At 40.1% G+C, this 26,880-nt stretch overlaps 2 protein-coding genes across 3 annotated transcripts in view; one reads left to right on the top strand and one right to left on the bottom strand.

The window, feature by feature from the left end:
- LOC130165345 (rho GTPase-activating protein 6-like) overlaps positions 1-11,467 on the bottom strand; it is a 69,913-nt gene extending 58,446 nt beyond the window's left edge. For both annotated transcript variants that reach the window (XM_056370545.1, XM_056370546.1), the window contains exon 1: positions 10,558-11,467. In XM_056370545.1, the coding sequence (XP_056226520.1) occupies positions 10,558-11,052 (495 nt within the window). In that variant the 5' untranslated portion in view covers positions 11,053-11,467. The remainder of the gene's footprint in view (positions 1-10,557) is intronic.
- A 3,113-nt stretch (positions 11,468-14,580) lies between these two features.
- LOC130165527 (male-specific lethal 3 homolog) lies at positions 14,581-25,131 on the top strand. The gene is made up of 14 exons (XM_056370865.1): positions 14,581-14,802; positions 16,326-16,408; positions 16,606-16,701; positions 16,911-17,005; positions 17,091-17,188; positions 17,472-17,600; positions 17,862-18,022; positions 18,250-18,408; positions 18,534-18,769; positions 18,880-18,969; positions 19,657-19,766; positions 20,172-20,271; positions 20,432-20,516; positions 23,256-25,131. The coding sequence occupies exons 1-14, from the start codon at positions 14,704-14,706 to the stop codon at positions 23,353-23,355; spliced, it is 1,641 nt and encodes a 546-aa protein (XP_056226840.1). The 5' UTR covers positions 14,581-14,703; the 3' UTR covers positions 23,356-25,131.
- Positions 25,132-26,880: the final 1,749 nt, after the last annotated feature.

The following is a 26,880-nucleotide window of genomic DNA, read 5'->3' as shown; positions in this document are numbered from 1 at the left end:
AAATGGCACTTTGGGCTCTAAAACCTCGTAATGGGGATTCCTTTTTTTTACTACTTTTTGATGATTAGTAAATTAATCAAGAAAATATCAGCAGATTAATTCATAATATTAATTAAATACAGCCCTAATGACGTCCTTAAGATCCTTATCAGTAGCCTGTGAGTGAAAACTAAACTTAAAACTTTTTTTTTTTTAAAGTAAGTATAAAATCAAGAGACATTTTCCTCCTAAAGGTGCTTAGGGAGAAGAAGATTCACATGCACAGTAAGTTTTAAAATGCTAATGTTTACATTTGTATAAATGGATAAATGGATTCTGGTGGTTTTGGCCTTATGGTAGAACTAGATTAAAGGTGAGGGAGGTCATCAAACATTCAGATTTATGCTCTGGGGACCATGAATATCAACACACTCTGTCAGATGGAAAATAAGGTTAGGGAGGAAAAATATGTGGAAACTACATAAACAATGGTCCATAAAAAGGGAGTTTTACGCAGCAGCTTGAAAGATGACACTCATTTAGCTGCCCTCAGCTCCTCAGGCAGGTCAGTTCAAAGGAGCCTTCATGAGAACAAATTGCTGCATGCTTTCAGTGTACTGTTTGGAAGGGCAAAGCTGGACCTGTCCAACAAACTCAAGCTTTGATCCCAGCTCGATTCTTGATTCCTCAAAGGTAAAATCAAGCTGGTTTGGTCTTGTTGCTGCATTTAGCATAAAGAAAGGGGTTTGGCAGTCCAAATGAGAAGGAGAATTATAGGCAGGATGTCTATAAAAGAGAGTCAGTAAAAGTGAAGAATGGACAGGAGTGAGCTTCTGTGTAGAAAAATGAAAACAGGCAGAAAAGGATGGGTGGGTGATGGGGAGAGGGGAGGAAGTTGGGGGGTCACTCAGTCAGTAGCCAACCCTCTTTCAGTAGGAGCCCTGGGGCCTCGGCATGAAGCTCTGACCTGGAATTCCAAATAAATAATTCCTTAAACCTCCCCACTGAGCAACATACACACACACACATATAAAGGAGGGGGGTGCACCAAGCAAAATGCACAATTTCTCCAAAAACCATGGCTTATTTAAACAAGTATTTCAGGTATTTGAAGGTATATTTGATCAGCAGACACTTGATAAGTCAGTGAAGTAAAATCACACACACATGCATGCACAAAAGCCCACACACTCACAGGTATTAATTCTCAAAGCTTAGCTCTCAGAGTAAGCTAAATCCTGTATGTGTGAACAGGAACATTCAGTTAATCCTCACTAAATACAGCATGAAACAGTTTTACTCAGTAATAAATAGCCAGGCAAAGAGAGGCACGACACTGAGGTCAAATGCTCTGAAGCGTATACAAGTAATTAATATACACAGGACGGAGTATGAAAGAGTGACTGAGCTGCCATCCTGGGTAAATCAGGCAATAATATGCCATGTAAAGTGTAGAAGAACAAAACAAACAAGCACAGGGTCATAATACATCTGTGAGGGCTGTAAGCGAGATGTCCTAGGCTGTACTCAGACGTACCAATTTCACAAAGCAACATTCAGATAAAAACCAGAGCTTGATAAAATCAAAAACAAAATTGGATTTTGTTCCTTTGGGCTCATATTTTAGCAAAGGGACAGGATATGAACATGCAGCGTCCTCTAGAAATTCCTTATGAAGACTGTTGCACACACACACACACACACACACAGAAACACAGACGCTCAACATACATCCATAACCCTGAGAGAGAGAATTAAGATAGAGAGACTCTTCATTAATATACTACTCGGGATCAGCAGAAAAATTCTAATTGATACGATAAAATGCCATGAAGCTGCCTGTATGAGTGATGAAGGTCAGCTGTGGAGCATGTGGTTCCAAGCTTGTTATTCTCATAATGAGGCTTATCATCAGCACATATTAAAGGTTCATTCTGATTTATTAAAACTTATTTCGTCGTTATCACATGATCACACCTCACACACTATTGACTGTATATCACTATTTAACACATACTATTGACTATTGTCAATACTTGATCATTCGCACACCTACTGTAGATTTAACGTACCCATTATCGGTTTTATTAGTTGTAGCTATGTTGCTCTGACAGGCAGCGGGAATTGATTAAACCAATAGTTCTAGCTAGCTGGCCTGTTAACATAATATTGTATTTTTGTATGATTACTACTGGCATGATATATCACAATAAAAGCGCTCTTGGGGCCCCTCTGGTGGCCTCGGGCCCTGAGCAGGCGCTTAGTTTGTCTATGCCCCGGGCCGGCTCTGACCAGTTGTAAACAAGCCCACAGATGCAGAGGGAAAAAACATAAAGGTTGATCATGATTCAGTTTTGTTTTAGTATTAAAAAAGACTTTTTAAATAATTCTGGGATCACTAAATATACTCAATCGTTATTTCTTCAGTGTCTATTTATGTTACTTTTCCAAGATTAGATAAAGAGAAGGGGGGGTTTTGAGATGTTGTGAAACCTTTTCACTCAGTGTGTGTATCATGTCACCAGCATTTACAGTGATTGAGACGGATGCATAAATGGGAAGTTGTAAACTTAACACACCATGGCATATGTGAGAGGATTTTATCCATGCTTTCCCTCTGGCCCATGACAAACCACATTAGAGAGAACATTAGTGGACATAGGGGTCACTGTAATACACACACACACACACACACATACACAAATACACAAGGGGATGGACATTTTTGCCTTCAAGACTCCAAAGTGCACAATTAGATCATCCACCCACTGCCTTCGGATTCGCTCCCACATGCATGAAAACATATTCATGCACACTAAAAGTAACTCAACACTGCAGCCTTCTCACTGGAGGAGAGGTTTAATCGGCAACAGACAGAGAGATTCTGGCTGCGGAAATTAATGTTTACTTTTCAACCGTCTCTATTTCAAGCTGCTCTCTTTTCCTTCATTGTTGAGAAAACATCCCAAAGGAGATGTGAGATTGCTAAACTAAAACACTGCCAAACAAAACCCGCTGTTTCATATGGTTCTTTTCAACAGAATATCATGCAAACTTGTCAAAAATTTGCCCTGTGAGGTATCCTGTTTCTGTACACCAATGAGAGATGGCTTAGAATATTTTTCACACACATTATACAGTGTGTTTCGATCTCATTGGAATCAAATGTTGATGTCATATCCTCTCGCCCTCTGCTCATACAGCGTGCTCTGCTATGTTAGTTTGTGTGATTACTTTAGGGCACAATGGGATATTGCTGAACAGCACAAGACATGGGTGCGGTTCTGTGCTCAAAAACAGCTTATGAGAAATGTGTGATTCATGAAAAGACCAAAATAAAATGTTGCTCTCTTTTACAGAGCTGAAAGATACAGACATATTGGTGAGAAATTAGTGGAGTGGTTTGCTTTTGAGTCTCATGCAGGCACCAGCTTGATTTCTAGAAAGTCTTGTAGCTTTAAGCCGTCTAGTGTTATGGGGCACTATCAGTGGGTGAAATCCAACATTGAACTATACTGTAAATCAAAGCCTATGCTGTAGGTCTCCACAGTTGGATTCCTGTGTAACCATCGTTGCAACCTCTTACATCAAGTACTGTATAAATTCATAAATCCAGCTTCACGTGGGAGTGAGATAGAAGCTTCTAACAGTCTCGAGTGGTGTGCCGCTGAGTTAGTGTAATGATACTAAGCAATTACAGTCACTTATAGGACGATAATGTGCTACTGTTTTAAAAACTTTACACATTAAAAGCTGTAAATGTTCACCTGTAGCTCCCAATCCTGCCCACAATTTTGAAGCATTTGAACTTAAACATTTGCAAAAATCATAATAATGATCCACACATCTTTTTATTAGCATGGAAAAAATTTTGAACCTAAACAAGCAATATATGTCAATGTAGGCTATCGAACAGAAAACAAAAATTTACGACAGCAATGTTATGATGGTAAAATGCCTCATGCATCTATATCAAATGAAAAAACATGTTTAATATTACTTTGGGTATTTCTATCACTTTCACTGAAAGCAGACAACGTTCTGGACTGTCAGTAGGTTGTACATGAAAACAACCAGGTCCATTAAACTTAATAAGGACTATAATCAAACTACAACCCCTTGCAGACCCACATACACAAATCCAGAGCTTCTCCCAGGAGGGGACTGTACGAGAACATGTGGCCAAAGCAGGAATGTTTAGCAGCAAGAAATGACAGGTTCGGTGGTTTTTTTCTTTTGTTTGTTTTTTTGTTTTTTTTTAAGTACATCTCAGTGCATTCTGCTAAAACTGTTGATTTAGCAGGATGTGGATTCAAAGTGAATAACACATGCGAAAAGAAAATCCACCCCAAATAATAAAAACTGACTTAGAAGCCCTTTAACTGAAGAGAGCCAGACAACCGACAACCGTGAACAGATCCAAATCAGAATCTACTGCTGTACGCCAAGAAAATCAACCTGCGTTCCATCACAGTTTCAGTGTTTTGACGGAGGCTCTTGCAACAGCGTGATGACATCCTATATTCGACTCCTTCATCTACATCATGCTCCACTTGCTCTGCACTCTTGCTGCAGTGATACTGTAAAAAAAAAAAAAAAAGACTGAATCTTGGCTGAACTGCCCAAGGTATATTGCATTGTATTTGTTTTTAGTTTGAATTTTGGTGTGTGCATTCCACAGATGTCGAACCATCAAGGTCTTTGTCCTCCAACGCAGCCTTCTCACTTTCAGAGAACTTAGGGAGGAAATCAGGGAGGAAAGGCAGAATGGATCGCAGCTTAGTTCACAAGTTCAAGCCTTTCCTAAAACATGTCCAGGAGAAAATATAATGAAACCGGGAATCTGGCATATCCAAATTTTAAATTTACACCATCAGCTGCTAATAAATGAAATTGTGTATTGCTATTTTTGGTTTTGTATTTTGGTTTGATTTTCATTGGAGCTGTTGAACCTATCAGATGGTTAGATTTGCCTCAATCCTGCAGTTTGTGATTGATGACCGATTGATTGATTGACCAGAGAATGAATCTATGTAGACTTCTGTTTCTGTGGTAGTTGCTCACTGTGATTCGATTCGGTGAATTAGTCCTCTTAGGCAAAATATGGATAGCTTGAGCAGGCTCAGAGCGCTGACAGCAAATGCATGATTGCTTTTAGTCGTCGGTCTGGAATTCCCAGAAGGGTCCTGCATGAGAATCTCATGGTGCGATCCAAACACAAACTATGAATCTCTAAATCCTTTTGAACAGTTAACCAGTGAAAAGATGCTAAATCTGTCCTCCCGCTTTGATGAAAGGCTTTGCTGCAGCATTTCTTTCCAATGTTCAGACCATGTTATTGTTGTTATAAACACTTCAATGTGGACCACCTTTGGTTAAAAAAAAAAAACACACACACACAACTGTTGGCTCCTGGCAGAAAGCATTGACCTGAGTAAATGCACTAGCTTGTATGGTTCACAGCATAAACAATGGCAAACATGTGGAGCAGTTCAAGTGTTGCAGAAAGCATGGAGGCTGGATCAGAATGTGTGATTTCTGATAAATGAAACATCACACAAGCAGCTTGAAAAAAAAAGATTTTTACAGCATGAGTAAGCTTGCAACACAAATGATATATTAATGAGATAGTTCACAGACCTTGTCGGGGATTCTACCAAAATATATCAGTGATGTTACACAGGAAAATCTACCCAGTATCCAACAAACTGTCTAAAAGGGATTCCAAAATCTAATGATAGTTGTGTTTAATTATTAACATTGGAGAATTTTGTAAATGTTACCTTTAAAGGAAAGATTTTCACTCTTTCTCCACAAGTTTTCTTTTCCTGGAAGAGCAGCCTTTTTCAAAGCAGTACTTATGACTAAACATTTAATATTTTTATTTTATGTAGCGACTGAGTTAAAAAGTATGGACAGGATTTCCACATACAACCCATCTAAATTATGCAAATCTTTGGTCCTTTTAACTTTCTATGGAAAATTACACGCAATGTGAGGTGATTTTTTCTGTACATGCTGATGTCTAATGTATTGTCAGGTGTAATATTTGTTCACCATCTCAGTTTAGTGTGTCAGCATGCTAACATTTGTTAGTTAACACTACAAAGTTATAGTAGGTGGCCCAAGAGGAAAGTTGGAGGATTACCAAAGTCATTGGGATACATCCTCTGGGAACCATGACTGTCTGTATTAAATTTTGTGGCAGTCCACCCGCTAGATGTTGAGATATTTCACAGGATAATTGAAAATTGTGACCTGCAGGAGATCACTATATTCACAGGGATTCATTCTCTGGGCCCCTTGAATGTGCAAAATGTCATAGTAATCCATCAAATAGTTGTTGAGATTATTTCAGTCTGAACAAAGATGGTCGACCCACTGATTGCTCTACGGAGGCATGGCGCTCGCATGGCTAAAAAACACATAGTGATCCTAAGAAAGCAAACAGTAGACTTGGACTTCTCAAAGTGTGTTTCTCTACTTCTTCTCTCAGCTCTGAGTACGCTGACATAGTTCAGTGATGATACATAAAAATAAATCAACATGAGACATTTAGAGAATTTCAAAGAATGGTAACAACTAATGTAAGAAAGTGTAATCTAAATGCCAGTGAAGAAACAAGTACTGACACTTAGGTAGACAGTGAAATTACGTGTTTTTTCTCCACTTCACATCCTTTTGCGAAATTGACAGGGATTCTAAAAGTTGTTGTGTCTCTTAAAAAAAACTACCATACAAGCCAGTTCCCATATTTCTAACTGCTTTAAGAATCTGGAGTATAGGAAGTAGAAAATCCCAAATAGTAATCTTCCAAAATCCCAGTTGGCATGACGATGGTTCAGTTAAATTATGAATAGAAAACTGAGAATTGCTCTGTGCAAACTCACAGTAATAACATCTGTCATCATAGGTGTCACTAAAACATTCAAAACAGACAGTTTTTACACACTTACAGCATCTCTATAGCCTTTAAAACTAGCATTACTTTTTATTGATTTACTAGATTAGATTACTCAAGAGGCTGAGGGAAACAGACCTGCACTGGGTTTTTTTCTTTTCCTCCACTTTTCCAACAACTCGACTAAGATACAGTGTCAGAGGACAAAACTCTGACCTGAAAGAACCACTCCTAAATTGCTTTAAATCATCTGGTATCAATCATTTAGTAGCAATAGTTGGAGTGTTTACTGATGGTGGAAATCTCATTTTGGAATGATTTTCTTGACTTAGTCTCTTTTCTAAGGTATTAGGGGTAAGTGGGTCTAAAAATAGACCGTACAATGTCAACATTCTGGCGCCCCATAAACAACCAGGATTAAATTAGCCAACCACTGTTTCCTCTCTGAGCCTTTGTGCATGTGCGTCTGTGCGTGTGTGTATATGTCTGAGTGAGGTATGAAAGACAGACACACTGTGTAGGTTCAGTTTCACACACCAAATTTACAAATTCAAGTGTATCAGCGTTCCTGTAAAAACCTAAACTGCTTTTAAACATGTGCTATTTTGCAAGGAGAGAATGTTGATATGATGTCTAACTTTAGAGTCAATCACTTCACAAGAAGAACTGCTTCCAGTCACTGACCCCTCCTACTGTCATAACACAGAGCGTACTTTCTGATGATTTTTCTGCGTCATTGTTCTTTCAACATCAACAACCTGGCCACGGAAAAAAAGCTATTAAGCAATCATGGCCAATAAAACTGTCATGCACTGCTTTTTGTGTAAACCATTACATCTCCACTCGGTCTCTCTGTGCATGTCTCCCTCCTTAAAAAGGCATAGCACGAGACTACTCCGCACAGGTTGCTCTACACACACACACACACTCAGTGGAACACATGCAAATCATTTAACGTGAACAGAAGTTTGGACTTTGAATACATCATGATATATGAACTTGCACCTATATTGAAAATCTATATTGATAAAATTTAGACGTATTTGGTGTTCTATAGCTGCTGTGTTCTTTTTTTAATCAACCTGAGAATAAAATGAAATGATATGAATTCACAACTATTTCAAAAGCTGCTTGAGTTTAATCACTTGCTAAACTGTAATATGAATGAATGATGGTTGGGGACATTTCGGTCCAAACTGGCATCAAATGATGATGGAGTACCCTGATCATGATTGACATGATTATTTAAAGGGACACAACACTGATTTTACACATCAAGTAGTGAAAGACACTGTTGCATTGTGGGAAATGTGGGAACTATTGTTTTTGGATCATGACCGATCTAAGTACTCAGTGTCAGGATGTTGCGACCGGTGTTGCTTTGATCAGTTTCTCTCACAAGTGCCTCAACTTTATGAAAGTGTCATACTTTACACCATTTAATATCCACATTTTCAGTATTGAATTTGCAGTAAATATCCCAAAATGACATGACACAGAGGATTTAATAGATGTCGGCCAACTCTACCATCCATGCAGCTTTCATGTCAGTACACTATGAAAATGACCTTGCAGAAAATTCATTCATCATTTCAAAAAGACGTAGACAAGCTGTAACTGCATGTGCACAAGGCCCTGGGAAGTATCCAAACGTCAATATCAAGTGTCAACCACAATTTTAGCATGGGAAAACACACTCCCAGTGTTGGCAAATTGTAAACTTCAAAAAGAAACAGATGCAAGCTGCACAACTGTATCTGACACCTCCTGTCAGTGAGTGAGCATGCATGTTCCCTCTGAAAATGAAAATGGTCATGAAATTTCAATCTTTCTGGCTTCATAATATATGGAAAAAAATTTGAAAAATATGAAATATGAAAAATGAATCTTCATTATGTGACTGGCATGTTCAGTTTGCATTTGAAAAAAAATGTGCATTGCAACTAAATCCGTCTGCTGCATTCAGTGTATTACCAATGTAAAGTTTACACTTCATTTCAGGATTTTACTTCACACCCAAAAGTGTGTGAAACATCCTGTCTTGGCTCAGTATTTTTACAAACACTCTGAGGTGCAATAACTTCATGCTCAAGATTGTACTAATGACTCCAAACTGATGGCCTCATGTTATCCTCGGTGGGCCGTGGCAGGAGGAGGGGGGGAGTCCATGGAAAATAGAGTTACAGTGATGGGAAACGCTGCAGAGTGAGAGCTTCTCGACATCTCAGAGTTCAAGAGAAGGAGGAAAAGTGTGGATGCGTGTGTGTGTGTGTGTGTGTGTGTGTGTGTGTGTGTGTGTGTGTGTGTGTGAAAGAAAGACGGAGAGGCACACTGCAAGAAAGTGTAGCAGAGAGAGTGAAGCTGGAGCTGTTCTTTGTAATAGGAAATGATGGGAGAGCTGTTTGAGGGCCGCATGGTTTTGACCCTGTGACCGCTCCCAGTCGTGAGAACCCAGTCCCGGGCCATGTGTCCTTAAGACACTCACATCAGTATACACACGCGCTACTGTACATACACACACACACACACACACTCGGTGCAACAAGCAAAACACATATCAGCTAAGCCAGAGAAAGAGAGAATACGTCCAGAAAAGAAGCTGGAAAATTATCATACCTTTCCACCACTGGATGTGGACTTGTGCCAACTATGCAACCTATAAAGCCCCCCCCCCCCCCGCTAAAAATAAGTCACCCAAGCATGTTTTGGTAAGGATTTCATATGCTACCTTCCCCTTATTCACACTCAATTTGAAGCCTATATGAAGACAAAAGCCCAGCCAGCTTAATGACTACAACAGTAGGAGAAAAAAACCGATTATGAGGGGAAGACTATCTGTGCACTTCACTGAACCTTTTGTTGGAAATGTTTAATCCTCAGAAGCTCCGAAAGAGCTGCTTTAGCTTTCCCACAAGTACTTCTGTGTAAGGTGTGACTCTCACAAGGACTGAAAACACAGCGATGACCAGCCAAGAAAAAGCCCAGGTGGGAGAAGTGGAGCAGTGCTGCCTGCACCCTGTTCCCCCAGTTAATTACCCACGTGCCCTTGGGCAAGACTACTGCTCTAGTTGTAGGCTGTAGTGTACTGGTTTAATACTGGATGGCTTCCAGGTGCAGATGTCAGAGTCAGGTCAACACTCCCTCTTCAAAATCCATAAATCTTCCAGTTGGGCTCGAGTATCTCCACACACACACCTCAGGTCATGATGTCTTACTCTACACACAGTCTATTTTAAGATTCACAGACATCTTTCTGGGTCTAAGAATCAAACGTGCACTCTGTAGAGTCTGGCTGTTCTGACAGAGATTTGCAGCAGCAAATGTGTCTCCTGGCATACAGTGGATTTGACTTCCAGCAGAAATAAACAATGTGTTAAGGCTGCTGATTGCTTTTTCTAGTTATTCCAGGAGCTGTCATATGCACTTCAGGGATGGCAAATTCCTAAATTCTGTTAAGCCACTTTTCCAGCAGTTTAGTGTGCATACATAGAAAGGAACTATACATGAAGAAACAAGGGAGAAACACATGATTATTTACACATGGTTGATTGTCATATGATGGTCACATATGTATCATTCCACTCAACACAAGCTGGACTCTTAACTATGACTCGGTTACTCAGGATGACTTACAACCTCAGAGGTAGAAACTTATTCTACTGCGTTGGAAACTTTACCTCTGATTTCCACACAACGTAAGCGTGAGAGCTGGACGGCTGCACTTTCCTCTGGAGCCACCTCCGCGGGGAGAACAGCGTACCGGTGCTCCCGGACGGCGCAGCGCCGGGTCCCCTCACCAGAAACGGTAAATCCCCGGCGGTATTCCTTTTAGCACACTTCACTGTATCATAGTCAAAGTGGAAGTTGGAGGATGGAGAAACATCCAATGGTATGGAAGGAGAAGAGAGGGACGGGGTTATGGGCTCCTTTAGTGTCGGAATCTTAGTGCGTAAAGCTGGTTTGACAGCCACGCGCTCCGGAGACGCACCTGCGTCCGCAGCCGCCGCTCCAGAAAGCGGTGCTCCAGTTGTTGCCTCGGTGCCGGTGCCACAATGTCTTATGATCGCGGGGTCCAGGCTGCGGGTCTGGCGTAGCCTCCGTTTGATTATGGCTTTGGAGGCAGGAGAGGAGCAGGAGAAGACGCTGTTGAGAAGTCCTTGAGCCGCAGACATGTCTCCTCGTTTTGGATCTCACATCAGCGCTGCCCAGTGCGTCTCTTTAAAACTCCAACCTCAAGACAGGAATTTGGTGTTGCCCCATCAAAAGGAAGTTCCACGTACAAGCTGGTGAAGAGCTGGAATGTGCTGCATTTGGCTGCAGACGCTGCGCACTGTGGAGAAGGAGCTAGTCAAATCTTCTTTTCCTCTGCTGTGATCTTCTGCACGTTGGTCATTGACTAACTGGAGTAGAGTGAGAAGACAGTGTGAAAGTGTGTGTGCATGAGCGTGGGAGGGCGTTCAGAGCACTTGAGATGAATACTTGCATACTGTAATTTTTCTTAATAACCAATTTAACTTCAAAATATTAGAACTTTTTGTTTTTGCAGATTTTGTTTTTTCAACTCTTGGCATAAAGAGTCAACTTTACACCTCCATTGTGCTTCCTTTTCTTTTTTGTTAAAATGTAAATTACTTCCAGCACTGGGTGATAATTAATCTCATCCACTGAATTCCATTCAAGCAGCATTTGATTTTGCCTGAAATACTTCACAACACTTTGACCACTAACTTTGTTTCCTGCTGCCTTAACTGTTTAAGATGTGGAGTAAGATGATTTTCTGTAATGAAGAAGCTCATGTTCATGAGGGTAATTAGGCAAGTAGCCTGTCACAATAATCAGACAGGCAGAAGGTCATACATACAGACAGAGATGATTTAGCCCTGGATGAAAATAGGCGTATTAATCCTCGTCTCCCATTAATCCACCTCGCTGTCTGGGAATAATAGGCCTATCAGTGAGGCCTGCTGTGTGCTATTATTAGCTAAACAATAAGTGAGCCGTAGGATTAATAGCCAATGCATGTCTTCATACACCTGTGTATGAGGCTGACATAGTGCCAGACATTTGTTGACACAGATGCTCATAGAAGAGCTCAGTAATTTCAGCATGTTAAGATGGTGTGTGTGTCTGCATTTGTTTAAAGGAGAGAGTGTGCAAGGAAGAGAAGCACTGCGAGAGGAGAGAGAGAGAGAGAGAGAGAGAGAGAGAGACAGAGAGAGAGTATGTGTGGCCCAGTGTGTGAAAGTATGGGAAAAATGAAAAGAGACAGCAGGAGTCTGGAGAGGAGGGTGCCGGCCGGCTGATAAAGGAGCTTATGAAGCTGCACCGCATGACACACTCACACACATACACACAACACAGCATGACATGACACTGATAACAGCTGAGATAGATTTGACACTTCTAAAAACAGTCTGCGGGGGAAAAGAATGAAACACTGACTGAGTGAAAACACAGAAGCAGGAATTATGGATGAAAACATGGTGTTTTGCATTAGTTTATGAAAAGGTTTATGGAGAGAAGCCAGCACTTGAAGCATTATTGCCTACTACTCCTACTTTGGGAAAAAGCCAAAAAACAACGGTAATATGGAGGAAGAGTGTGTAATTGAAAAGGTATTAAACGGATATGTTCCCATATCACAGATTTAGAAAGTATAGACCAGTGCAGCATCCTTGACTTTTTCATTTTGCTGCCTTCACGTTCTTCAGCATATGTTAAAGACAATATGGTCATTGAATGTCTCGTGTTATTGATGTGTGACCATGGAAAACATTTAATGTGAAACAGTGATCATTTGACATGACTGTCAAAATATATGAAACGCGGTCAGGGTCAAAGGGAAGGAGAGTAAATTAACAGGGCTACACTTCAGCCAGTCATGTTCAGTGTTATATACACACTGTCCATATTTGGTATACAATAGTAGAGCTGCACTGCCTGAAACCATTTTAAGCAAAATGAGTCTAGATTCAGACACAGCTGCAGAGACATGTTTCCTGTGCCGGGATCAGTGTAGCCCACATTTCATTGTCCAAGGCTGTTTCACACAAATGAATAAAAAGGTTACAAGGTCAGGAACAAAAAGAATCAAATTACTGGTATGAACTATGAAACAATAAACCAGTGATACAATGTCTATTTTTATCTAAACAATTAGCATTATTTATGGTGGAAAGAGAAAAGAACTAAGTTAGTCCCGATTTATGATTTATTACTCCAAATTATTACTACAAATGAATAATCAGATCTTTTTTAAGTGATTAAAGTCTGAGATTTGACAAGTAGTTGAATGTGCCTACAATTTACACACACACACACACACACACACACTCACACACACACACACACACACACACACACACACACACACACTCACACAGACACACACACACACACACACACACACACACACACACGTATGCATGCACGCACACATTTTGTACCCTAGAGCAATATGTCTATCTGACCAAAGATTTCACATGTTCCTGGCTGCTCATATAAACATCCCCATACTGTATATTTTAAGAGACCCCATATTGTTCCAGTAGAGGAAGATTAGATTATTGAGACATGGTGAATTTTCTTTTACTCCACTTTGCCTCAAGGGAAAGAGTCTTTCTCAAAACTGTGACTACCAAAACAACATGTTTTGCTCCTCTGAGGTATGGGATGTATGATACCCATGTTGCTTAATGTGTATAGGCAGATTCAATTTCAGAACATGATCTGCAGAGTTGTAGCTAGTTGGTGCTATTCACAATAGAGCAATATATTGCCCGGGGGTTATTAATTATTTTTATGTGATTAATCCCAAAACAGACACGGATGACTTTCCTGTTTGGTGAGATTTTATACGAGGGACCCTTCTAAGAGAGATTGTAAGAGATTATAAAGATGTTGGTAAAGTGTGTGTTTAAAATATATTTCACATGATTAATGGGTAACATATGGAGCTTTGTAAAGAAATGGGGTACCTTTCATATCAGTTTTGAAACCTAATATTTATGATGTCACTGATAGGCTATACATTTTTCATGCTTACATACTGCACTGTTAGTGTTAGGCATGTGACAAAGTAATATTACATGCTAATGTGTAACCAACACACACGAATTGAAGCTATTTAACATATGGAACAGAAACATTTTGGTTGTGATTTAACAGATGTGGCACGAGTCTCATGTAGACTTTTTGTGCTCATATAGTGATATCTACTGGCCAGAGTTTGAAATTGCACTACTACTACGGTGTCCGTGAGAGATCAGTCCAACTTATTAAATCGCTTTTTTTGTGTTGCCTTCACTGATATAGGAAGTGTGACGAATAGCTCCGCTCAGCTCCTGAACTGCAACATCCTCGACTTTTGTTCTCACGCATGAAAATAAAGTTTTGATGAACTTTAAAAATATTGAAGGCTTTTACAGTGTATAGTCTGATGAATCTAATGGCTGAAATTGTGATAATTCACAAACTAAAACATACATGTGTATGATGCTCATTTTCAAGCTTGGTTTAAGCTATTATGATTCTGTATGGTAAAACAGTTGTCTATACTTTCAATTCACTCACTTAGCCTCCAGTTTCGTCCGCATAAAAACATAAACAATCTACTGTAAGTGCCGCTATTTGCGCGGCCCTTCAGGTGTAGAAATTACGAGGAGTCAGTGAAGGCAGCTGCATTTGTCCCACAACAGCGCCATCCTTCCACAGCCTGGTTTGGTGGGAGACCCCTCACGAAAAAAAGTGTTTGGCAAGGAAAGAGTTAAGGAGTTTATAGGGTCCAGATCGATGCCTCCTCTCCCACACGTCGCCATGAACAAATGAATTCGCGGGGAATTAAATATCAATTTCACAAAGGAGAAAGAGTCCTCTGCTTTGAACCCGACCCTACCAAGGCTAAAGTGTTGTATGACGCTAAGGTAACGTTTAATACAAGCTACTTTTGCCTTTCGGTGTTTAGACTTTATATAAACGAATAATTAATACTGGAAAAACAGGGTTGTTTCTGTAAGGTGTGTTATATATGAATCGACTGGAAAGGCCACTTAGGCCTCAGAGAAACAACATTGGCAGATAACGTAACGCTAACGGTTGTGGTTTCTTGCATGTTTTCCGGGTACGTTTGATTGCACGTTTGTTCTTGAAACGCATGATTCAAGTAGTAAGATAAAGACAAGTCTAATGTTTTTTAGCCGTTAAGTTTATTTCTAAGGATGCTACTGGATGAAGCAGTCCAGCCAACACTATTACAAATGTATGCTTTAATGTTCTGTAAGCAAACGTTAGTGAGATTATATAACACAGTAAAGTAACGTAAGTAATCACCCAAAGCAGTTTAATGTCAACACATGATAAACAAACGCACCAACACATCTTCCCAGCTAACTCAGCCAACACTGACCATTGTAATGCACCCGTTATCGTTGTCTAGCTATCTTACCACTTCATGCTACCTATGAAGGTAACGTGGCGTTGTTTGAAGCAGATACATAAAGGTCCAGCCGAGTTGATTATTATTTTAAGTGCGCAATGTCGTTTTAGCTGGCTAGTTAGCAACTGGCTAACGCTAATAGAGGGCAATTCACGGTATATATCAATGCATTCTAGCTTGGCTTTTGCTAACCATGGCTAGCTAACAGGTGGCATTAACTGCTGTTTAACTCCATGTTTATGAGTTGCGTTGTAGTAAGAAGCTTCAGGTATTTTACTTAAGTAGCAATACAACAAAATAAACACAAATTTACCTCTACTAATTTAAGTGTTATTTAAGCATAAGTCCTGCATTCGACATTTTTGCAGCTAATGTAGCTTCTTAAAGTTTCAAAAGCAAAATGAGAATGCCGTTTTATTATTAATAAACCTGTAAGCATCATTTTAGCTTTGTAGCTGCTCTATTTGATGCAAGGAATAAGATAGGGACATAGTGTTGTGCTATTTAAATTTCATATATCATTCAGATAATGGTTGAATTGCCATTTTGTTTCCTCTACAAATATATTCTAATAATATAAAATCTTGATTTGCAAAGGCAGGATCAAATATTTCAGGGTAAAAGGTAGGTTTAAAATTGTGTTTTTTTAATTTTGAAAGTATTAGAGCCTGACCCATATTGCATATATGTATGTATATATATATATATATATATTTCAACTTGAATGTACAAAGAATCAAATAATCATAAAATGCTGCCTATATAACTTTATTTGGCCAAAGCAATTTCCACTGCATTATTGCTTCTTAATAATAAAAGTATTCATATCCGCACACACTGAGAATGTATGTGCCAATACCAATATATCTGTGATAGGCCAATATCGGCTGATAAAGTTGGCAGACTCATAAATTGGATAAGTCGAGCTATAATTGTGAGTAATAGCATTGTCCTTCAAAGCTCATGTGCCTTAAGTAAGATTATACTTACTGTTTTGTGTTCACATTACAGGTCCTTGATGTCTTAATAGGTACAGATGAACATGGAAGAAGAATCCCAAAGTACCTGATTCACTTCAATGGTTGGAACAGAAGGTGACATTGAATTGGCTTTCTTTTATTAACAGTAGATGAGCGATCTTCTACTGTAATCTGCTTACTTAAATGTGTCCAACTCATTATAGTGTTTATCATCATCTAATGTTCAACGACCTGTGTAATAATGTTACTTTAAACCACTACTGTTAAATCATGCAGGCTTTTCTTTTTGTTTAATGCCTGTGTTTGTGCAGCTGGGATCGTTGGGCTGCAGAAGATCATGTCCTAAGGGACATTGAGGAAAACCGTAAATTGCAACGTAAACTGGCTCGCAAAGCTCTAGGTCGCATGTAAGTTCATATTATGTTCAAAAATTCAGTCTTGAAAGTCAAAATATCATCGAAATATACAACATTATGATACCTCAACCCCAAGATGATGAACAGGCTATAGAAATGTCCAATCCACAAGTTCTGAATTTGACCTTTTCTTTTGTTTCTCATATCTATAGACGAGTGTCATACAGATGGTTTGTGTTTTGTTTTCTGTCATGTGGTAGGAAGAGAAAGGGATGGGCGAAGAGGCGTCGTCGTCAGTCTGGCACTAAATCTTCTCTGAAGACTCTCCCTAAGGAGGACGACAGTGATGACGCATGTGAGAAACCTCTCTTTGTCTTTGTCTTTTGCTCCCAGTCTCCCTCAGCAATCAAATTAATCTGCCTGCATTTTTCTGTCTCCAGGTTTGATTTCGTCTTCAGAGAGTAGTGACGGGGACGATTCCGACCCTGAATCTTCAAATAGCGGGGACAGCACCTTCTCTGAGGACATCAACAAAATGGTAAAGTAGATCTGTTCGATCTGTATCTTTGAATATATGGACCAAAAATTACACTTTGGTTGATCCCATTATCAAGACCCAACCGACAATGAGGGCCATCAGAAGTAACCCCCCCACCCCCCCACGTCTTTACCGTCATCAGCTTGCCAGAACAATATTTTTGTGCAAGTTGGCTAATAGACACTCGGTATGACTCTTATGAGCATGATTGTTCATAGAGGAATTCATCCTTTTAGTTTGTGAACACCATGTGCCTGATGTTTTTTTATATTGGTTGTTTCAGAGGGTTGAACCAGACCTTAACATTAAGAGGGAATGTGAGGAGAAGATTGTCCATGTTGACATCAGCATCCCCGATGTTCTGAAGAAGAAACTGGAGGATGACTGTTTCTACATCAACAAGAGGAAAAAGGTACATGCAGCAGATATTAATCAATGCTACACATTTTTAAATTTTAGATTTGTCTACAGTACATGAGTGATTTGCATTTCATGTTGATTCTTTTGATTGTCCATATGGTTTATATTTGTCTTCAAGATAAATTATAAATGGATAAAAACATTTTGAATACTTACAGTAACTTTGATTAGCTCAAAATTGGTGCTTCTGGTAGATAATGAAGCTTGCTTTCATGGATTTGCCTTTATGCTTGACCATCCTTTTCTCTCCTAGCTGGTGATGGTTCCCTGTCAGACGAATGTGGTGCACATCCTCGAGTCCTACGTGAAACACTTTGCCATCAACAAAGCATTCATGGCCAATGAGAGGTACCGGCGGCAGCAGCAGAGCACGACACAGAGCAGCAGCCCACAGCCCGTCCCTCCAGAGAAGAGGTGAGTCTATATAAAATATTGCGATGGAAGTAGATGTACTTAGTCCAGTGTAGATCGTCATTAAAAGATAATATACATGTTGGTCCAGCAATATTTGAATATCATTTGTCATCTTCTCTCCCAATATTTGTATTATGGTAATCAATATATTAATATTATGGAGCACAGTTCCATGTTATATGATCATGAACATTAACTAATTATGCTTAATTTTCCTTTATATTAAGTGAGGAGCTGTGTAAGGAAATGGTTGATGGCCTGAGGATCACGTTTGACTTCACCTTACCCATGATCCTCCTCTACCCCTGTGAACAAGCTCAATTCAAGAAGGTCAGCTCCTCCAGGCTCTTTCTGGCCATGAATGAAAGCTCCCCCTGCTCCAGCAAGTAAGTGTGCCATGATAGATCATGTCTTATGTGCTTTAACAGATGCCACTGCTTGCTTGTGATATACTACATTCGGTCATTGTGCGCTTTCATTAAGCTAGAAAGGTTTTTCTTTGTCTCTGAAGCACCCAACGAGAGCGCAGCCCGAGCCCGTTGGGACACAACCCCCCTACTCCTCAGTCCACAGACAGTCAGCCAGCACTGAGTGACATCTCAGCCACCACACCCACCGCCCCAGCCCCCACCCCAAAGCGCAGACGCCACCCTGACATGGACTGTATCTCATACCAGTCCCAGTCACTCAGACGCTCCACCAGGAACACGTCTGGAGGTGACCGGCCAGCTGAAGGAAGCAGTGGAGGTAGTCTGCTTTTACAGGCATTGGTGCTATTTTGAGACTGTAAAAATATAAATACTCATTTATGACCTCTTCACTTGTGAGCTATAAATGTTATGTATGTAATGATCCAGGTGGAGGCAGTGCCACAGCGTCCCCACAGCTCAAACGGCGTTTGGTCGATACCTCATCCCAGCCCAAGTTCTTCCTCAACCTCGACAGAAGTAAGCTGACACTCCATTAAAAAATGAGATGGCTGTTCTGTTCAGAAAAGTGAACAACTATGTTAACATGACATTACAGAATCCTTATATAAATAAAGACAGTATTTCAGTCAAGCTTTTAAAAGGGTTGTTCACTGTCATGTCTGTCTGAAGACTGTAAAATGAATGACCAAATACTGTTTACATGCAGTTTACATTATTCGCATTCAACACCTTTTTAACGACTCACATTTGTTGCACACATATTTAAAAGCTTAGGTGTAATTAACTTAAACAATGGCTCTGTTCCATTGTTTTTAGTTAATAACATGCGTTTGACAAGTCAAGATGCATACAGTGAGGCAAGTCTATTGTCCTAATCAGATAAATATTAAATAATGCGTTTCATGAAAACATTTAGTATCATCATTTTGAGTGAAGTGACAGCTTGTTCTGTTCGTAATAACCAGTTTGGCCCAGTAGATGGTGCTATCCTGCTTCTTTCCTCCCACAGTAGTCCCCTCTCAAGTGCTTTAGAAGTGTACTCTCCCAAGAATAAATTTGATCCCTCAAAACTTTTTTATGCCTGCATCAATTTTTTGCTGTCATTGGTTTATCTTCTTAAACCATTTTCCAGCAATGATGAGCTACATAACAAGATAGTTTTTATAAAGTGTTTTATTTCCTCTGTTCTTCCTCTTTATCTAGAAACCCCAGTGCACAGTGGCTCATCTTCCCCATTGCCCTTGACGCCAAGCAAAGAGCGAAGCGGGCCATTCTATGGCCTGGAGAGCCGGAGAAACAATGAGCTTAATGAGGTGATGCAACAGTGTGTGAAGAGTGTACTATTACCTGGAAGGGAAACACTGTCTTGCTCAAGGACAGTAGGACAGTTATATAAGTGGGCTACATCATTGCAGGGAGAGAAATTACGCATATCTGAATTGAAATTGTCTGACCCGGTAACATAACCTGTGTATGAAACAGTTTGGACCACATGGGTCCACCGTATTGCCATGTCATGTACACATTTACCAGTCATCAGAAACATATTTAACATTGATCATAACCACCAACTGCTGTCAATTCTGAACTGCATATGGCATTTAGAAAAATGGTGACTATTTACTGTAGGGACCCTGTGATTGATTTTTTGATTTGCCAATACATCCAGTGTGCAGTGAAATCTGACCATATGCTTTTTCCTTTGGTCTGTTGATCAGGTCCTCAGCTGGAAGCTGACTCCTGATAACTACCCTCTGAATGACCAGCCTCCTCCACCTTCCTACCTGTATGGATCACAGCACCTTTTGCGGCTTTTTGGTTCGTATCTCTGGTCATTTAACTGTCATTGGTTCACTTGTTATACATGATTCCATTGGTTTGGTTGTGGTAGAAGGGGAGACTTGGCAGTTATTTTGTGATATATATATATTTTTTTGCAGCTTCCTTACATTCCTCTTCTCACTATCTTTTCTTCCAGTGAAGCTTCCTGAGATCCTGGGAAAGATGCAGATCCCTGAGAGGAATCTCCGAGCCCTGGTCAAACATTTGGAACTCTTTCTCAGGTAACTGATCAGTACCTTAATGCATTAGAGGTCAGTCTCAGAGGTAAGTGCTTTACAAACCAAGAGAGGGACAGAAACACTGTAATTAAAGTGGGTTAAAGAGACGAGTAGTGTGTCTGTAGTATGGGTTTCAAGAGATGTGGGAGAACCAATCTTGAAATCACTCAGGCCTAAAAAATTTTTTTCTTCACAAAAACATTTAGACTTAATATGGAATTCTCACCCCAATTCTTGGAAAAGGGATTGTGCTGTCAGGTGGACAGAAACTGTGTGACAACATGTATAATTTTCTTGGGGTATAAATCATTAAAAAGATATAGTGCTGCAAAGAATTAAAGGGACATTAAATATGAGCAACTTTGAGTTAAAATGCACCTTGCTAATAACCAGCATGGTTCATTAACCGAGGTTTGACCTGCCTAAGCATTAAAGCTCAATTGCAACTGCCAGGGTTGAGCCGCAAGAAGTTCTCATTTCACAAGGAGCATGGGGTGGAAGATATCAGTACACCCTTGACAAATACATTTTATGCCCTATGCACAGTATCCTAATGTACTGAAGTGTGTGGTCATCTGCTTCACAGTAGCAGAATAAAAGGACTAGATTAAAAGATGGAGGACAGCAGTTGAATTCATTAAAAGACAAAAATAGTGATTGTCTGGAAATTATCAATACACAAACCACAATACTAAAACAAAAAGGCAAGGAAGAGTAAGTAAATGAGAACATGGGAGTGGAGGGGAGGAGGGGGAATGGAGTGAGAAAGAGCATGTGTTAGAGGGAGGGAGATGAGTGGGCGTTACACAAGCACGGGAGTCTAATCTTTAAATCCTCCCTAGCGATCTTCAGTTCAGCCGGTCCCAAACCTGGGGGGATTTAGGTCCTCTCATTCTCTAATCAAACAATCGCAGTACTGCTTTCTGCCACCAAGCAGTGCTATGGAGCAACGCTTGAACGCACCATCGAGTGGGCACAGGAACAAACCTGAGTCTGAGAGCCATAACTGCCTGTACTCGACCAAAAATGTATATAAATAAATAAACTGAAGCTCTGTACTTGGTGCCACAAAAATCTTGAGGTGGTCTTCTGAAAATACATGGACCTGGCATTCGTGTCAGTTTGTGGGAGGAGAGTGCCGTGCAGTATGAAAGGATTACAGCATTCAACTTAGTATGTGAGGCATCAACTTCTCCAGATTTTTCTCACAGCAGGGTAGAAGGGCTCTTAAACGAAATTTTCAACAAGTGACTTTAACACTAAAATAAAATACAGAGAACTCTTTCTTTTCAGCAAGATTAGCAGTTCATCTTGGCACAGCATCTCATGCATTGTCATCAGTAGTAGGGGGAACATGAGTAGAATGTCCTTTGATTTACTTCAGTGGCACTGGACTGCAAATCACTGGTGTATCTCTTTTCATAGAGCATTATTCTGCAGAATTGGATGCAAAGAGTGAAGTGCTTAAAAGTAAATTACTTTTGCAGTTTCAATCTCCTCTGTAGCTCTGTGATGAACTATAAGTCGTTAAGACAGGATTGATAGCATTCAGTGCAGGAAACACTCCCATTTTTCCCAGTGACTAATTAATATGTTCACTGTGTTGGAGACTCTGCAGGACACTGGACAGAAACTAAAACGCTGTCGTCTTTTGGGAAAGCCTTCATGCTTTTTACTCTGAATGCAGTCCTGTGGCAGATTGTGCCGAGCGGGCAAAAACTGATTGATGTGGCGGAGACTGAAGTGCAATGCATTCTGGGATTTGGCCACAGTTGATCTCTCACTCTCCCTTTCTCTGCAAGAATGATTATGATTAAGTGTGGGTGTGTGTGCACATGTGTACGCACACGTTATGCTGATTTACAATGTGTATGCCTAAAGCGGCTTGCCTTGTGTTATTACTGTTCTAACAGCAATAAAGATTAGCACAAGCCTGAATTTCTGGCACCAAAGAGCCAGAAAAAATTATTTTCTGATTAATAAATATATATTGAAACCTATTTAGTGCCTTGTAATGAATCTCTTTGAGCATTTTTTGTTTGTAGTTAAGAATTGACTTACATAAACCTATTTTCTTTAGACGAGCTCTTGCTTATCTTGAGTTTGCTCACTGTGTGGTGTTCGAATATTTCCTTTATTGTCCCATCAGGTTGTCTTGTTTGATATTCGTTGTTAAAGCGTTCTTAAGTTCTCTGATGAGGATAATTTGTTTGCATTGAGATTAGGAAGGCCGGTGGAGCTAAGATGAGATGGCAAGATTTAGAGGATTTGGCCGAGTAGCGGATACTAAGAAGATTCCGGATTAGTTTTCCCCGCTACTGATTAGATGGGAGGAGGGGGGTGATTTTTCACTCTTTCCCTCTCTGACTTTTGGTCTGTCATTCTCATGTTCGCAGTCTTTCTGCTATAGTGATTGGTTCTCTGATGGTAGTATATGGATGAGGGGGCTTTGTCTCTGACATGTATACTCACAGGCAGAGGGCAAGGGGTCTAGGATTTATGTGGAATGAGCCAGGGATATCTAGGAAAACTAGAAGTGAACTGGGACGTGACTTTTGAGATGCTTTCCTGTCATTGCTTTTTGCTTCATGTAAGCCTGTCGTGTCCATGCTGTTTGTCATCTGACAAACAGCTTATGTTGAATGTTTAATGTGAACAAATAGCTGCTGAACATTCTTGGCGTCAAACTATCTCACTAGATCTCCTTCTCTTGTACTGCCTTTTTCCCACCCTCTCTCTCAGGTTTCTGGCAGAGTTCCATGAGGATTTTTTTCCTGAGTCTGCATATGTGTCAGCATCAGAGGCCCACTACAGCATGAAACAACCAAGGCCTGTTTACTGAAGGAGACACTGGCCATTGTGTTTCCTTCCCTTGTTGCCTTTACCCTGACCTAACCTTTCAGCTTGCCAAGACTGACCTGTCGGGGCTCATGTTCAGAGGGATAATAGCAGCTTCCTCTGGAGTTAAGCTGTATTGTGCTTTCCTGGGCATCCCTTTCTTCTCCTCTGGCCTAACATTAGTTTTCCTCCTGTTGCCTTGTGGAATAAGTTGCTTCTACCATGCCACTAACCCTCGCCTGCGCTCTATTTGTGGTACTGTAGTGCATGTGAAGCCACCCTGCGACGCTTTGCTTCAGTGTACTGCTCCACGGCATGTCGAGTGCTGTGTGTTACCCCATATCAGATCTTATTCTCAGGAGGCAGCTAATACTGAGCCTCCTTTCCAAGGCTTTCCTCATTATCATCTGCTTTTTTGTTACCAGGCATACACATTTTAGGACCAGGCTGATGCTGTAAAGTTCTCTAGCCTCTGGTCAAATCACACAGATGGAAGCAGACACGATCACTGCTATTTGGCAAAGCTCTTTTTCCTCCTGCTAACACTTTGCCGCTCTTCATAGCCACAGTTTTGGAATATTGTAGTGTGTTCATAAAAGGGACACATATTGAAAAGCCCTGTGTTCTTGTTCTGTCTTCCTGATAAACTAAGTTTGGATACTCTTTGGCGCATTGTATGCTGTTTTGCCTGTTTGGAAGCTTGGCCCCTCTTAATGTAGGGCCTTCCTTGTAGTGCTTCCCTTGCAGTGTCGCCAGTGATCCTCCTCTCGAGATGATTCCTCTAAAGCTACAGTAGGATGTGCTTCTTCTGTCGTGGAGAGGCTTTGCTGCTTTTGCTGAGCAATTCAAATTTGTGGACTCTTAAAAACTTGAATCGGGAATGTTGTTTTTCCTCCTCTAGTATTACACTTTTTTGGTGTGTAATGAGAGATTTTCTTATTTCTTGCTTTGTCTTGCTTTGGATGTTGTCCTGTGCATGTCTGATAAATGTCTTAACTTTTTATTTGACTTCGCTCTGCCTGTTCCTCCCACTGTTGCCCCCCTTCTAACAGGAAGGATAAGTTGCAGCAGTGAAAGATGAAAAAAACAATAAGTGCCGTGTACAACATATCACAGTAATGTGTATGTTAATAAAGAGATATCTTGTTCTAAAGCTAATCTTGATATACACTTAAAGACTAGAGGCTGTTAGTATTTGCAATTAAAGATTGCTTTGGACCAGCTCAGGAGTGAGCATCACAAAGATTAGACAATCGCTGAAATGTGTCAAAAACAAAATTACATTTATGTGATATAGACCATAACGACTAATGCAGTTTGTTGAAAAATGTACAAGAAATAATCAAACAAATTCTAGAAGATGATTTGTAAATGCAACAACAGTAGTAATTCTGGTTACTCATCATGACCTTGTAAAAATGTAAATACAAAACACCTGTTGGATCAGTATGCTATTTATTTTTTTTCACACACCACTGGATCACTTTGTTAATGTGTTGTTTGTTAAACTGGTTATAAAATACTTGACAAGATCCAATAATACACAGTTAGCTTGTGTCAGCTATTTCTTGGACAAATATATCTGTAAATACAGTGTCACTTATAGGTTTAATACAGTGTTTCTATGTTTCCAGTGTTGTGTACAGAGGTATGGTTTGCATAGCCTGTTAGACTTTTCTATTGTTTTTCATTTCATCTTTTTTCTGTAAGGTAAGTTTCATTTTATCCTAATCGTCTCCATTGTCTAGAGACGATAATTAAATAAAGATTTTTTCTAAAACTTGTGAGCTTATTTACAAATGTACAAACAACAGTCTCATTGTGTATGAATATACTGTACTGCCCCTATCACTTTTCTACATGTCAGTTTTTTAAATGTGTTTTACAGTCTTTATTGATACTAGCTCATTTCTGCGTATTTTGTTGCCTTTTACTTCTCACTAAAGAGTTAGTAGCTGGGAGCATGCAAATGGATTTGCTGCGAGTGCTCTGTTAAAAAATTAAATGTTGAGAGAGGAGGTTTTATTGGCCACCTTCACCATTCATGTCACTGAATTACAGCTGATTAAAACTTCAACCCTGAATATGTTGCTGCCACAGCTTGCCATTTTGAATCTACTGTCCTTGGCAGCGTGGCTCCTCTTGTTTTTGTTTCAACTACTTAAAAGCAATCCACATCGAATCTAGTGGTTCCCATTTATATGAAAACCTGACACTACTGACACCATTTAATCAAAGGTAATAAAACCTGCCAGAATAAAAGCCAAAGTGACAGGACAGATTTGTCAGTGATGTGTTAAGATGCTTCCACTGTTGCCCTGGTCAGCATTAGTGGACAAGTTGAAATTTTGATGTAGTCAATGTACCCTTGTCAGCTAAAGATGGATGGGAGTCTTCTGTTATTTGTTCTAAGCAGAGGCGGACATGTTTTTGGCTGAGATGAGAGTTTGATGGGTTGTTCCAAATCAGGTACTTTTGGAACATAGTTCACCACTGCTGAGGGACTGAGAGAGCGACTGGGCAAAGTTATATACCATTTTTTTCACGGGGTCACAGCTGAACATAGAATATGCATACTTCATTGGTTAACCACTTAGTGGAGTTAAAGAGTTTAAGGTCAGATGAACTATAATTCCAAAGACTGGAAGTTATGTCATGAAATCATAACCACAACTGACGTGCACAAGTATGATGTGCGCCAGAGTAACTGTTGCAGCAGCAGTTGTCTTACAGAAATGTTTGACATTTAGGGAAATATATCTTTTGCCTTCTTGCATAAAGTTACTTAACCCTGACATGCTGGAGGCCTGACTCCCCTAAAGTCAGTAAATATACATTATTACAATTCCAATTTATCAGATCAGCTTCTATTGCAATACAAGCAAACATTTGAATATGTGAAAAGTCTCTTCTTCTATACCTCCATACTTTATCTTTACTGTTTGCACAACTATACTTTTAGTCTATGTACCTATGTGAGGCTGGCTATTGTGGCTTCCCCATATCAGGGTTCTAATGGGTTTTAGTGGTGAACCTTAATTGTATTTGGACTGGGTCAGACTTCATGTAATGAACCGCTTATCAGTGCAACCCAAGACAGCACTTTCTTGCCTGCTGCTATCATGTAACCACAGAAGCCACTGGTTCAAGCCTCTCCATGCATCTCAAATCGATTTCCCTTCTCATGCTGTCTCTTTCCACTTACCACATGATTCAATCTTTGAGGGGGGAAATGGGATGTAATGAGATGTGAGCTATCGCCTCGTAAGTGCTGCTGCCCACACCTTTCACCTGATTCCTCCGTTTCCTTTGTTTGTGTTCACCCCTTCCATCTACAGCAGGTGCAGTCCTATCTTTCCATCCCACTCTCCAGGCTCCATGTCTCGCTTCTTTTCAAGTCCCTGAGTGGTTTTCTTTTCCTGCCCTGACATCCATATCATCATCTCTTTTTCTCTAATGCGCCCTCTGATTGGTCTTTTGTCTTTTATTCTTCTCCTCACTCTTCAGTACTTTGCTGAGACAGAAGAGA

Source organism: Seriola aureovittata, chromosome 24, assembly GCF_021018895.1.
Source record: "Seriola aureovittata isolate HTS-2021-v1 ecotype China chromosome 24, ASM2101889v1, whole genome shotgun sequence".
Taxonomy (NCBI): domain Eukaryota; kingdom Metazoa; phylum Chordata; class Actinopteri; order Carangiformes; family Carangidae; genus Seriola; species Seriola aureovittata.
Note: the sequence above shows the minus strand (reverse complement) of the source record. Positions and strands in the feature narration are given on the sequence as shown.

Excerpts from the sequence above, each read along its gene's own strand:
- LOC130165527 (XM_056370865.1), top strand. The coding sequence starts at position 14,704 with ATGAATTCGCGGGGAATTAAATATCAATTTCACAAAGGAGAAAGAGTC. Across the intron at positions 18,770-18,879 it reads AGCTGAAGGAAGCAGTGGAG|GTGGAGGCAGTGCCACAGCG; the intron begins GTAGTCTGCTTT and ends GTAATGATCCAG. Across the intron at positions 20,517-23,255 it reads CATTTGGAACTCTTTCTCAG|GTTTCTGGCAGAGTTCCATG; the intron begins GTAACTGATCAG and ends CCTCTCTCTCAG.